The 14,068-nt window shown below is 41.7% G+C and overlaps 2 protein-coding genes across 2 annotated transcripts; one reads left to right on the forward strand and one right to left on the reverse strand.

Annotated features, from left to right (window-relative positions):
* The first annotated feature begins 23 nt into the window (after nucleotides 1-23).
* tpk1 (thiamin pyrophosphokinase 1) lies at nucleotides 24-8,864 on the forward strand. The gene is made up of 2 exons (XM_079503981.1): nucleotides 24-365; nucleotides 6,245-8,864. The coding sequence occupies exons 1-2, from the start codon at nucleotides 238-240 to the stop codon at nucleotides 6,873-6,875; spliced, it is 759 nt and encodes a 252-aa protein (XP_079360107.1). The 5' UTR covers nucleotides 24-237; the 3' UTR covers nucleotides 6,876-8,864.
* Nucleotides 8,865-10,140: 1,276 nt separating this feature from the next.
* malsu1 (mitochondrial assembly of ribosomal large subunit 1) lies at nucleotides 10,141-13,736 on the reverse strand. The gene is made up of 4 exons (XM_079504709.1): nucleotides 13,291-13,736; nucleotides 11,995-12,170; nucleotides 11,809-11,890; nucleotides 10,141-10,458 (listed from the first exon to the last, which is right to left on the reverse strand). The coding sequence occupies exons 1-4, from the start codon at nucleotides 13,613-13,615 to the stop codon at nucleotides 10,304-10,306; spliced, it is 738 nt and encodes a 245-aa protein (XP_079360835.1). The 5' UTR covers nucleotides 13,616-13,736; the 3' UTR covers nucleotides 10,141-10,303.
* Between the last annotated feature and the right edge of the window lie 332 nt (nucleotides 13,737-14,068).

A 14,068-nucleotide genomic window follows, 5' to 3' on the forward strand; every position in this document is an offset into this window, starting at 1 on the left:
TAGGCGACGATGTGGTGTGCAGTCTGTGACTCTGCTCTGTGCATGATGTGATGTGAGCACAGATTAATATTTAAATGGCCAAAAAATAACCAGGAACTCACGCGTAAAAGTTCAAACGCTCGCCTGCATGGACGGCAGACGCGCGCGCACTCTCAACGCCGTTTGGAGCAACTCTGTCACGTTGTTGAGGAGTGTAGAGTCCCAGACTGACAGTGACTGGGGGTTGAATAACAAGTCATGGTTGAAGAGTTTACACCTTTGGACTGCCTGCTGCCCTTGGGCACGCAGAGGATCTGCCTGCTCATTGTGAACCAGCCCCTGGAGAAGGACTACCTCCACACCCTGTGGAACAAGGCTCTCCTGAGGTAAGATAGATACCCATATCATGTACCTGTCAAAATACTTCCTTAATGTGTCAACGAAGTCCACGATTACAACACAAGGGGTTAAATTAATTTCGACAGCCGTTAAGAAATGTGAATACCTAGTCCTAGACTCCTTCAAAACCACTCTCAAAGATCACTTGCATTATAGTCCATGAGCCGGACAAGTTTTCATTACGAAATGAGTGGGCAAAACCATACCTATATTAAATTGTTTAGAAGGTCAATATAAGTAAATTAATATATGATAACACTTCCACAGGAGCAGCTTTTTCATATTTATCACACATTTTGTTATTTTCACCTATATACATGATGGGTGAATAGGATGAAAAAAATTAAGAACTAGTGATCACCATGAAACTTCCCTAGTTGATTAATTACATGCAAACACTGATTTATTGTATTACAAGTTTTCTGAAATTGTATATTTAAATATGCAAATTAGGTATTATATAGGAAAATATGCCTGATTTTGCCTAACTTTCCCGAATCAATATTCAATCCAAATATTGGATTGAATATTGTATTGACAGAGTCAACATTCTTATTTCATTTTGTTAACATGTCAAAGTCAAAGGTTTTAAACGAGGGAATATTCAATGTCCATATACCGGTAGTAGCCGGTATATCTAACTATAAATGTAAATATAAAAGTCTCTGTGTCTGTACAGCTGTACGTCTGTAATCCATGTAACACGAGAACCGTTCGCCCCACCTACTTCAAATTCGACACACGCGTTCCACACCCCCACAGGGAGTGCAGTGCCCGGTGTCGGACCCATGGTTGTCCAGAACCGCCACAAAAGGCCTCTGCCCGGGCCACAGCTGACATCACAAGGCCTCTGCCTCTGCAACTCTATATTTGGGCATGCCTAAATACGGGTTCGTCCCACCGACTTCTGACATCTGCATAGACCCCATATTTGGGCATGCCTGACAAAGATGGGCATAAAAGGTGATACCGCTGACATCACCATGACTTGACCAGCTCAACAGAATGATACATTGGCTAATAGATGGCAGTTACAGATCACCTTTTTTACATGCCAATAATTATGCCGAAAGGTACCCGAGCCTACCGCAACTGGATGCGTGACACACAACAACGTGCACAGAGAGCTGAGTCAGACAAAGCACGAGATGCACGCCTAAAGCTGCAAGATCTGTGATTGGTGTCAAACTGTCAATGCGGGATGCACACTCAGTCCACGCATCACCCTGTGTCCAACCGACATCTATCCATGCACTCTGCCCCGCCAACAGTTTCCAGTGAGACCCTGCTTCGGCATGACTCAATAAGTCTCAGGGCCAGACACTACACCGTGTTGGGGTCTTCTGCATGAGGGACTTCTTCAGCCATGGCCAGTTCTATGTGGCGGCCAGTAGGGTTAGCAAATCAAGCAGGCATTCTTGCTCGAGATGAAGAGACAAACAAGAAGTGCCAGTTCATCAGCAATGTTGTTTTTAAAGAGGTCCTTACAATATAAGTGCAGTGCCCGGTGTCGAGTCGGTCAGACCCACGGTTGTCCAGAACCGCCACAAAAGTCCTCTGCCCAGGCTCTGGGCAGGGCCCCTGCCCAGGCTCCCACGGGCACTGGCCCACTGGCCCATGGCCATGACCTTTACTTGCCCACGGGCAAGTAAAGGTCATGGCCACTTGCCCCCCAAAATATATTCGTAGGCCTACATTTTGCAATACTGTTTATTTTAACGTATTTTTGAGTGGTGTAAACCACTCCTACAACTGGCTTTGTTATCGAGTGGTGTCCTACAACTGGCTTTGTTAGTTTGTCTGTCTGTTCGTACCAAAAAATGAGCATGGTTGCTATGGTCACCCAGTTCACACGGGTGTGATTTCATTACGTCAGACATTACGTCAGACCACAGCTGATCAGTCTATATAAGACCTTACACCACTCAGTTCACACGGGTGTGATTTTTTACTTTCTACTTGCATGCTTGCAACGTTTCCTTTCCCAGTTGAAAACTTTGAAAATTATGTTTTTTTTAAGTCACAGTCACAATAGGCTACAGTGAACAATCAAGTTATGTAAATACTATATTTTATTTTAACAATATGAGGTTTATTTTAACATTAGAGGTAGCTATCTTCATAGTTGTTCTTCCATTGGGAGGACACCTCATTACTGGAGGTTCCACTTCCACACATCCATTAGCATACTATCAGTATCAGCATGAGATGAGTATTGAATGACTGGCAACCATTAAACAACGACGTTCTGAAAACACAATAAACCAACCAGTGATGGTATTGTTGACAATTTGCAGGCAATGTATATTGATGTGTGCACTGTGCACGTTCTGCGAGATTTACTTTGTGGTACAACGGTGGTGTGTGCGTGAAAACAGCTGATCCACACACAAGCTCACGGCGCATCGCATCCCAAGCGTTGTGAAGCATGCATGCAACACTCGAGGCGCGACACCGCCGTACGACGGAGCATCGCCGCATAGTGTTGCTCGGGCAGAGCTTTATTGGCGACTCGCGAAGCGGGTTGTGGCGTCGTCATGATGCCATGTTTAGATTGTTTACCGACTGAACATACCGGTCAGAAAGCCTGTGGGGGAGTCACGGCAAAACTTTGCAGAGAAGGACGGTGCTGTAGTAGCAGCCATGGAAACGCGACAGTCCACTCCTCGAGAAACTTTCGCTGACGTCGTTCTGACCCATTTACTTTTTCTGTCATCACTTTTTCCTCTCTGTGACTGTGTCCGTAGTATTTTTTACCTTTTCCCCAGGCTGCTGGCCTGTTTTGGGGGGCTCAAGATTTTGCTGGAGCAGGGACCTCTCTCATAGCTTCACACAGGCTAGTAGAGCTACAGTGTGTGTGTGGTGGTGGTGGCGGCGGTAGGAGGTTGCTTGGGAGAGAGATAGAAAGCAGGGGAAGATGCAGAGGCGGCGCGCAATGACCACGTTCAATATCTCATGTTGTGTAAATGTTTATATAGCCAACTAAACTAAGACGTTCACTCAAAATGCACACTTGCCCGATCGGGCAAGCCGGTAGCAACCTTCACCTGCCCGACCATTTATTTTACTTGCCCCGGGCAAGCGGGCAAGCGTTGGTGTCAACCTCATCCATTCGACATTTCTGGCCCAGCCATGCTGAACTAGGCTTGGGACTTGCAGGTGTTGTTGAAGACTCCCTCTCCAAATGCCAGCCTGGTAGTTGTCACAAAAATCACAAAACTGGTGTGATTTTTTTGACTTGTTGTGCATCTCTACTTCACAGTTTGGCATGATAACCATTGAAGACACATAGCTTAGTGGTCGTTATCATGCATTGAATATGTGGACACCTATATTACCTTTACCACACACATTCTTACAAAAATATATGATCAACGTTTGAGCCATTATTGTGTAGAGACCTATAATCACACCTTTCTGCATAATTCAAGTGGGTAATTGATTGGAATAGTCATTTTACTTATTCAATACTTTCATATATGCTTAAATGGCTTTTTAATGCAAGATTCTGCACACAAATGGAATAATTTGAAAATAAGTCTTTCCCAATTTGAAAGTATATGCTGAATGAGAAGGAGCATGTTCAGTATCTCCCTGAGGGTAAAACACACATACTGTATAAATAGTTACTGTAGATTCAAGTCAATATTTGACCAATATTTCGTGTGTAAGGCGTGTGTAAGGCGTGTGTGTGTGTAAGGCGTGTGTTCACGCCTTGGGATATTAACATCATGTTAGTTCCGTGGATCATGAGACTGCATGATTATTGACTCTATACAAACATTCCCACAGGCACATCATGAAGTCAGGAGGAACATCATGGACAAACAAGAAGTGCCAGTTTATCAGCAATGTTGTTTTTAAAGAGGTCCTTGGAGTGAATGACAATCATATATATCCTCTCTATCCAAGTCCAAACCCCAGAGTGAGACGTGCCATTATGACAGTGAAGCACACCCCTCTCGTGTAATATTGCTTAAATCACCACCTGGCTGTGCCTTGTTGTATATAGACCGGACATCTGACCATGATACACCAAAGAAAGAAGATTGTCTTGACGGTGACTGTTTTTAGTAGCCTCGGAAACAGACGTTTATATTTCCAGGGAGAAAAAAAAGTCTGGGTCCGAGTCCACTTCAATACGGCATACAGTAGCGCATAACGTCGATCACTGCTGATTTCTGATCGTCTGCACCTTTGATAAATTGACGCACACACGCACACACGTACAGACACACCTCTTCTCTCTCTCTGTCGCTCTAATTAATTACTCATGTCGCGCAGCTGCTTCTAGATTCTCCCAGCAGATCCTGCCGGGAGCTGCCTATGCCATAGAAAGCATAGGTGGACCCTATGGGTGGACCCCAGGGAGCTGCCTATGCCATAGAAAGCATAGGTGTTATTAGGGTCTGTGGGAAGCAAACATGAGTTACATTTCAATGTACAGCACACATGTTCACGCGTGTTGCCTCATCATGGCTTGGGACTGAGCGCTTAGTTCCCCAGGCTACTGTAGTCACTATAGTCACAGGACATGTGAAATATTGGTCAAATATTGACTTGAATCTACAGTAACTATTTATACAGTATGTGTGTTTTACCCTCAGGGAGATACTGAACATGCTCCTTCTCATTCAGCATATACTTTCAAATTGGGAAAGACTTATTTTCAAATTATTCCATTTGTGTGCAGAATCTTGCATTAAAAAGCCATTTAAGCATATATGAAAGTATTGAATAAGTAAAATGACTATTCCAATCAATTACCCACTTGAATTATGCAGAAAGGTGTGATTATAGGTCTCTACACAATAATGGCTCAAACGTTGATCATACATTTTTGTAAGAATGTGTGTGGTAATATAGGTGTCCACATATTCAATGCATGATAACGACCACTAAGCTATGTGTCTTCAATGGTTATCATGCCAAACTGTGAAGTAGAGATGCACAACAAGTCAAAAAAATCACACCAGTTTTGCCCACCCATTTGATTCTATAGCTATGGCCCTGGCTTGTGTTATCACACTATAATAGTGTTTCTGATTATATCTCTAGAGTTACAAAACGTATAAACACATGTTACCACTCAAATTAAAGCTTAGAATGGTGAGCAGTTTTCTATAGCCATTAGGAACATGTTGGTTCTTAGCACATACTTCCAAAATGGGGATATTTGCAAGCCTTATTTTAAATTTCTTAGATGTGTGTGCAAAATACTGCATTAAAAGCCCATTTAAGCATATATGGAAGTTTTGTGGAAGTAAAATAACCATTCCAATCAATTCCCCATATTTGAATTATGCAGAAAAGTGGTTTCATTGGTCTCTGCACAAAGTAAGGTTCAAAAGTTGATCATATATTTGTTGTCACAATTTGCATGTGGCAATATAGGGGTGCATGTATTCAATGCATGATAACTACCACTAAGCTGCTAGTCTGCGATTGTTATCATACAAAAATGTGAAGTAGAGATGTACAGCTAGTCAAAAATTCAAACAAGAATTTGCCCACCCATTTCGTAATTAACGCGCAAATTAGGGGGGTCTGGCTCATGGACTATTACAGGCAGCTGCAATTCGAAACTGGCCCCTGTAAAAAAGTTAAAGACCCCCCTCAATTTTTTCTATACTCTTCATGTATTCCCTTTTTCCTAACTGTATTTGATGATTCTTTTTTAAATGTAGCATATATTTGTATGTCTTGAATGTTTTGATGAATTGAAAATGGAGGACCCTGTTTACATCAGTCTTAGTGCTTTTTCTGGTTTTATCCTCTTACCAGTTTTTTGTTGTATTGACCTGTACCTTCCTTGAACTGTACCCATTCTACAATCTGTTAATACAATGTTCAATCAATCAATCAGGTCCTGTGCGGATGGAGCCGCCAACCACCTCTATGCCATCACGGCGGGAGAGCGTGACAGCTTTCTCCCCGACTACATCAGCGGGGACTTTGACTCCATCACCGACGAGGTGAAGGCCTTCTACGCAGAGAAGGGCTGCAGGCTGATCGAGACGTCCGACCAGAACCTGACAGACTTCACCAAGTGCCTGGCCATCATGCTGGAGGAGATCCACACGCGACAGCTGCAGGTGGACACCATAGTGACTCTCGGCGGGCTGGCGGGCAGATTGGACCAGATCATGGCGTCGGTGGAGACCCTGTACCATTCCCTGTCCATGACGCAGCTCCCGCTGCTCATCATACAGGGCACCAGCCTGGCCCATCTTCTCAGGCCCGGCAGCCACAGCCTGGGCGTGAACACCGGCCTAGAGGGAGACTGGTGCAGCCTCGTCCCAGTTGGAGGGCCCGCCGTGACTCGGACCACTGGACTCAAATGGAACCTCGATAACCAAGTCCTGCAGTTTGGGAAGCTGGTGAGCACCTCAAACACCTATGAGGCCGTTTCTCCCGGAGACCCCAGGAAACCTGTCACCGTGACAACGGACCAGCCGCTGCTGTGGAGCATGGGCATCAACGGGAGCAGGGAATGACCTCCTGAAGCGTAATTGACCAATCACAGAAGACGGCTCGCATCTGTCAAAGCATCTTCTCCTTTTCCCACGAGGTGGTAAAAATGATTTAGTCTCACGAAAAAAATCTTATAAGTGACCTCAGTGCCATAGTTCTGTAGTGGAAACCACACTACATAATACATTTACATGCCAAACTCACCTCAAGTGCCTGTTTTTACAGCGTGGCTCTGCAAGTCTTATCTTTCTATAAGATGGTCGGTCGGTGTGTGTGTGTCTGGAGCTAATCTCACAAATTGCTGGACCAATCGGTGCCAAATCCCTTGTGCACATTTTATACTTTTTGAAATATAACGTTTAAGTAGATATTTCTTATTTACTTATCATGAAATTCAATAGGGCTCTGATACTGTACCTTGCCCAAATTTGGAGATATACGTCATAGAAATGTCAAAGCTGTCTGTTTGCACAACGACCAAAATAAAAACTGACATCACAGGCTGGGTTCAACACAGGAACCATGCCATTCCCTTGTGGATCACAAGATCCAAATTATTCTATTTTTGCATATATGATTCTATGCACAGCTTTGTGTTTGTGTGTATGAGCACGGAATGTGATTGGCTGAGCACAGAATGTGATGTATGATGATGTATTGCTTATTGTAAATCGCTCTGGATTAATTTAAATGCCTAAATTGATAAGAGCGCACCTCACCTCACAAGTGTGATTTGTTTTGTTTATATTTAAAATGTCATTGTAATCCTTGAACATTGCTTTGTGGATAGACGGTGTGTCACACATGCCCATATGGAGATATCTGACTATAGACGGAACTCTCCAGAAGTGTGCCTATTTTTAAATAATGTATATTTTTTTCGAATACACATGAGGTAAGCAATGTCTGCTCAGCTCATGCCCGAGTGCATGTTTATTGAATCACATGCACATCTGATTAATCTTAATCAATAATGGTCTGGAGGTTGTACATGATCAGTTGAAGAGCCAGTAGTGTGGTTTCACCATAGCCTCGCATAGCCAGCCTTCATCTGCCTTTGCGATGCATGTTGCCATTTAGCCCAAGGCTATAGTTTCACCACATTGAAATAGTACCGAAATGACTACTGTATACTCAGCAGCTGATGCTGACATCAGTGAGCCTTTGTAATATGTGCTTGCTGTCATGGAGATGCAAATCCTCACAAAGAATAGCGTTTCTACATAATAATGAAGTCCCAGGTTTCCAGGAGGTGGCATGCCCGTTTTCCTGTTTCGGTTCAGTTACTGCTCTTCATTTTATGACTTCAACAGATATGAGCCAAGTTATGCAGAGCCTATTATTTGAAATGGACCAAGGAAAAGCATAACTTTTTAGCCAACAGAGGAAGGTGTATTATATTCATTAATCACATGTCCTATACTTATACAGAACCTAGAGGCCTTATCACATGTGCATTAGGTACAGTATATACAGTATGTCCCTTTTACTATTACTAACATTTTGCAGTTTGTGATTTAATTGACCCCTGAGTTGGTGACACTGACAGAGTAATGTGGAGTGTTATTCTCTGTAAATGTTATGCATAGGTGGTCTGTTCCGGTCAGGGGCTTTGACAACCTTGTTACTTTTTTATGACTTATGAAAGTGAAGATATTTTCATCATGTTATGGAAAACTGATATTACATGGAATACGCTATGTGTGTAACTCTACAGGCCTGAACATAGGCTGAGGAATGTGATATCAATGTGGTGCAATACAGAGGGCTGGAGTGATGAAATCGGTCTATAGAACAGAATGCTTCAAGTCAGGCTGGCCCTTTCTTGCATGCTTTCTTGGCTCAAAAACAGTGTAAAGGGACATTCTCTTGCTATTGTGTGGTAATAATGACATTGCTAAGGATAGGCTTATCCTTGATCGGTCAAATTAACTATGGTCTGGAAGAAAGATGGGGTGTTTAAACAGTATAAAGTACACTGTCCATGAGACTGAGCCTCAGCTAACCTTCCTCAATAAACACCTAAATCAACTCCTCTCGTCTGTCATTTTTGAGAATCCTCAAACACTTTTTTGTATTGAAGTGATGATAGCAATTTGAAATGAATTAAATGTTAGAAATGTATCAAATGTTTTACTTTATTACTCTTGAAAAAGGAAAAATCACACACTTGCTGGCAAGTGCATTATTGGCCGTGGGAATTTTTACTGGTGTTTAAGTTCAGATTTACATAAACAGAATCATAGTTGCATGAATAAAGTTGCAGTGTTAAACTGAATTTGAACAGCTGGCGAAATAGAGCTCAGATATCAGTAATGCATTCAAAGCTTTTCAGAACAACTGTTTTTGGTCAAATGCAGACTGATTTAGAATTTGTGATGACGGTATTGTCTGATCAGGCCAGTCAATCTAACCTAAAAAGGGGCATGACACAAAATAAATTGCAATGGTAATCGTTCAAGGTTTTTTATGATCCTCAGGGGTCATCCAAATAATCCATCCATATTAAAAATTGATTATATCAATTTTGGGTCATGGTGAATTCCATTTTGGACTGACTCCTTCTAAATCCTGACCTAAGTTTTCTGAAAAACTTCAAATATTTATATAGCAGCATACATTTTTTGTAATTTTTGAATACGGTACAGAACCCCAAGAGGGGTTCCCGTCCAGAAGGGTAGGGTTACCAAAAGGGGTTCCCGCCTATAATGGGTGTCAAAATAGGGGTTATTCATGATTCTGAACCCATTCCAAGCATTAGTTTTGCACGAAAAACACTCCTTGGGGTAAAAAGATGGCTATGGACGTTTGGTCACAAAACAATCCAGATTGTTCCTGATCCTGATTTACCAGTACTGCCTCCTGCTGTTTCCTGTACCAGTATCTGTTCTGTACTACCTATTTTTGAGTGGTGTAAACCACTCCTACAACTGGCTTTTGTGTTTGAGTGGTGTAAACCACTCCTACAACTGGCTTTTGTGTGCATAAAAAAATGAGCATGGTTGCTATGTTCAAAATAATTTCTGACGTAATTAAATCACACCCGGGTGAACTGGATGACCGTAGCAACCGTGGTCATTTTCTCTGCGCAGAAAAAGCCAGTTGTGAAATCACATCCGGGTGTGATTTCATTACGTCAGATCAGAGCTGATCAGGCTACATAATACCTTACCTTATTTCATTACGTCAGACATTACGTCAGACCACAGCTGATCATGCTATATAAAACCTTACACCACTCAGTTCACACGGGTGTGATTTTTTACAAAATCAAAGTAAATCAAAGACTTCAACTTAAAACCATTTATTTACCCGTTAACAATTTTAATGTCCTCCACGTGCGAAATGTGCTGCTGTGATGAAACAATGACACATTGTTTGCTTTCCATCGTATGACCAAAAAGGGTTATAAACTCTTGAGAAAGGATAAATGCAAAAATAAAAAATGCGGTCACTTGATGTCTTCAGCACCATAGATGAAGTCCTCTGGAAGTGTCTCAGGGGGTATTCTCTGCAGCTGCTCGTCGTAGGAGCGGAGAGTCCACAATTTTTCCAATTCATACACCTCTCTTGTCTCTGGCAGCATGAGGTGAAGCACCATACTCCCTGAAGACAACAAGACCGTTGATCACCCACTCACTCACTAACACCATGTAATAGTACACTGTAAATTCCTAACAACTCTGATGGTAAAAATGTATCCCAATGAATGGCGGGTCCATTTGGTTACAACTGTACTGTACACTCTTGAGTATTGCAGCAGTATACACATTTGCCAGAATGTTGTTGAAAATATAAAAATAAGAACTTTCGTTTCCCCCCCTAAACTGTGAACATTGTGTTTTATTCCAGGCCGATATCTTAAACACACGAAAATGTTCACGTCTCTCCACTTCTGTGCCCCCTTTACCGACTCCCCTGCATCCAATTCAAAACACTGGTGGATGACCAGTGACCAAGAGCATGGTATCCCCCTACCTGCACGATAAGATCAACCCGCCTTCCCGCACACTACAATCAGAAAACACAGGACATCTTGTCCATCCTGTCCCTATGATACCCAAGCATCCTAGAGACGCTTCCTCCCTCCTCACTCCCAAGCTGTGTTATTTAGATAGGTTTGATCTTTACCTGCTATCCTAATTACTTTGAAGCACGTTTTTTTGGAACTATTGAATTGACCACTTGTCTTACCCCGTTTGTTGACTAGTTTACTCCGATCTTGCACTTTATAAGTTGCTCTGGATAAGTGTCTGTCTGGTATGTGCTAAATCTGCTTAAATGTAACTGAAAAATTCCTTCAGCAATGTTGTGCAATCTTTTATCTCAAGATCAAGTTTGAATGGGGGCTACAGTGGATTAAGGGACAAGGGTCCACTGAATGCACAATAGTTAATACACTAAAACATTTCATTCTGACATAGAATGTATGTACATTGCCAGCCTCTTAACACGTAGTCAGTCTCAATAAAGACAAACAGCACTGTTCTTCTTCTAACTTCGAAGGTCACTGAGGGGGCACTTGTTTTACAGGCTAGGTTGGTGAGGGGTCCGTTAAAATGACCGGATTAAGGTTGGTGAGGGGTCCGTTAAAACGCCCGGATTAAGGTTGGTGAGGGATGTGCTGCTCCGTGCTTGCGGTTATGGTTAGGTTAGGGTTTGAGGTACGTAGGTTATCGTTCGGTAGTAGCCGGCACTGTAAAACAAATTTCCCATCAGCGCCCATCGAAAGCGAGGCTCTGCGCTTAAGGTCGTCCCGTCCTTCAAGGCACAATTTGCAGTGGTTCTCAACCTTTTCAGGCTGTGACCAGATAACCTGCAGCCTAAATTCTTCTGTATAGTGTAGTACTTGCCTAAAAGAACTGAAGCGACATGTTTTTGGCTTGTGGATCAGTTCTTTAAGGCGAGTGACACACTTCACTTGCATGATGGGAGTATAAATTAACCCTTACATACCAAAGTCAATACACATCCAGTCCTCTGTATCTTGGCCTTCAATCTTGACATTTGGATCATTTTCTTTCTTCATAAATTTGTACTGTGAAAGAAAACAAAAAGTGATGTACACCTAAAGAAACAAAACAATAGACTATAATTATCAATAAATACCGGTAACTGAAATACTGTAAATGTATAAATTACCACTTTCACAGCATAAAGCGCCATTGCCCGGAGGTGCCTTGTTGAAACACCACTCGCAACAATAAAGTACTTGGTGTATTTGATATCCTCAGGTACTTTTATAACACAGATGTCCACTGCATTTTCTGCCCGGAGTAAAGATGCCACCGTATCAATAGTGAAACTCTCCAGGGACTCTGTATGTAAAGAAGAGAGGGACATAAACATGTAAGCCCGATTTCATACTTTCAAAAATGTTTTGTTGTGAACTTGTAGATCAGATTTAAAAATAAATATATAGACACTTTTGATCTTTTGTTATGTGTGAAATATTATTTTAAATGGAAGCAAATTGGGAGAGATTATTATTATTTACCATTACGGGGATCGTATCAACTCACACCTGCTTTTTGAGTGTAGAACACAATACACACTTCCATTGCAATACACAAACAGGTTGGGCTCTTCTCAGAGCTCGCTCTTGATCTAAACTAGAGACAAGAGTGATTTTACTTACAACTCGATGCGTTGTAAGCTTAGCATATAGACTGGCTATTTTCAGTGTACACAAACACAGTGTACACAAAAATCCTGGAAAAGGACCCGTCTGTCTCTCATCAGCCTCAGTAGGCAACTAAGGTGATGAGAGAGTAGGGATTGATGCCAGGTTTTGCCTCTTCTCTAAAAAAAAAAAAAAAGTGGTGGTGGTGTGATATTGTTTTATTACATAAGTGGTAAAAATCTCTATATTCCATTTAGCAATGGAGTTGTTTTTGCAAATCTGGGGAGAGAAGTCACAGATTAAATGAGTGAACTTGAAAGCGATTAAAAAATGAGCAGAAACTATTGGAACTCAAATACTATAACATTGAAGCTGCTGATGGTCTTTGTGAAGTTCTGAAGGGATAAATATCTCTATACTATTCCGTTATTGACCTGGATAAATAATATAGCCATCATGTCTACTAGTATAATATAGACATAGAGCTTTAACAAAACTTTTACAGAAAATGTAATTTACAGTTTTACACTGCCTTTATTTTTAAATTAAAGAATTCATACAAATACATTTGCAATTTTGCACCTTCAGAAACCACACATACTGTACAGCAACAACGCATACATCCACAAAATAATCAAATCGTCGATATTTGAACTATTTTGAGGATGAGCAACGAATTACAGCACCTCTAGAAAGTACCTCTTGGCGTCCATGCAGTGAATATGCAATATTATTACAAATAACAGTCATGTGAGTGAATGTGTATTATTGGGACAGTCCGACAGAGTTGATAAATGTAAACATTAGCCACTTACTTGGACTGCCGCAATCCCAGGCCACCTCATCCTGGCCACTATACGGCTCAGAGTCATTGATAACATTATGACTATCCGAGTAATATCTTACAAGCATGCCAGAATTATATATGTTTGTGCCAGAGTGACAAACAGATAAGTGATGCTGCTGCTGATGAACAGAGGCCAGCCTTGCTGAAGTTGCTGAGAAGCTTCGATGAGACAGCCCGCAGTAAACCCGAGATTTTAAAATCCTACACAAACTTCTAGCAACACGTTCATATTCTCTCATGTTAACATTTCTCGCCAGTACGGATGATAAGGAATATTTCAAGAGACACGTCATTTTAAGCTGTTTGCTCTATCTCTTGTCATTGAATCCACGAGGTTTGTCCACAGCAAGGTCCACTGCTAAAAATAAAAGAAATACAAATCAGGAAGTGATTGCAAGGCTGGAATTCTGATTGGTTTAGACCATAGACATCTTCTTTATTTGTTGTCGGTTATTTACGAAAATAGCTTTACTCCCCCTATCGACCGGCCGTAGATCGTGCACTCATCTTCATTAGTATCAGGGTTTTTTTAAAGAGAGAAAACTACATTGAAATATCAGTGGGCTTGTATGCATATAATTCTGAAAAGCTATATATAAAAACAAAAATCACACCCATGTGAACTGAGTGGTGCAAGGTCTTATATAGTCTGATCAGGGTTTATATTGGTATAAAATAGCTCAAGGCTCTATTGCTGATTACTTAGGTTAGAACCCGCCGCAGTGGTGTCCGGTTAGAACTTAAAC

This window comes from Electrona antarctica, assembly GCF_951216825.1.
Source record: "Electrona antarctica genome assembly, chromosome: 6".
In the NCBI taxonomy this organism is placed as follows: Eukaryota; Metazoa; Chordata; class Actinopteri; order Myctophiformes; family Myctophidae; genus Electrona; species Electrona antarctica.

Coding starts and splice junctions, on each gene's coding strand:
- tpk1 (XM_079503981.1), top strand. CDS start 238: ATGGTTGAAGAGTTTACACCTTTGGACTGCCTGCTGCCCTTGGGCACG. Junction 366..6,244: donor TGGAACAAGGCTCTCCTGAG/GTAAGATAGATA, acceptor TCAATCAATCAG/GTCCTGTGCGGATGGAGCCG.
- malsu1 (XM_079504709.1), bottom strand. CDS start 13,615: ATGACGTGTCTCTTGAAATATTCCTTATCATCCGTACTGGCGAGAAAT. Junction 12,171..13,290: donor CTGGGATTGCGGCAGTCCAA/GTAAGTGGCTAA, acceptor CTTTACATACAG/AGTCCCTGGAGAGTTTCACT. Junction 11,891..11,994: donor CGCTTTATGCTGTGAAAGTG/GTAATTTATACA, acceptor TTTCTTTCACAG/TACAAATTTATGAAGAAAGA.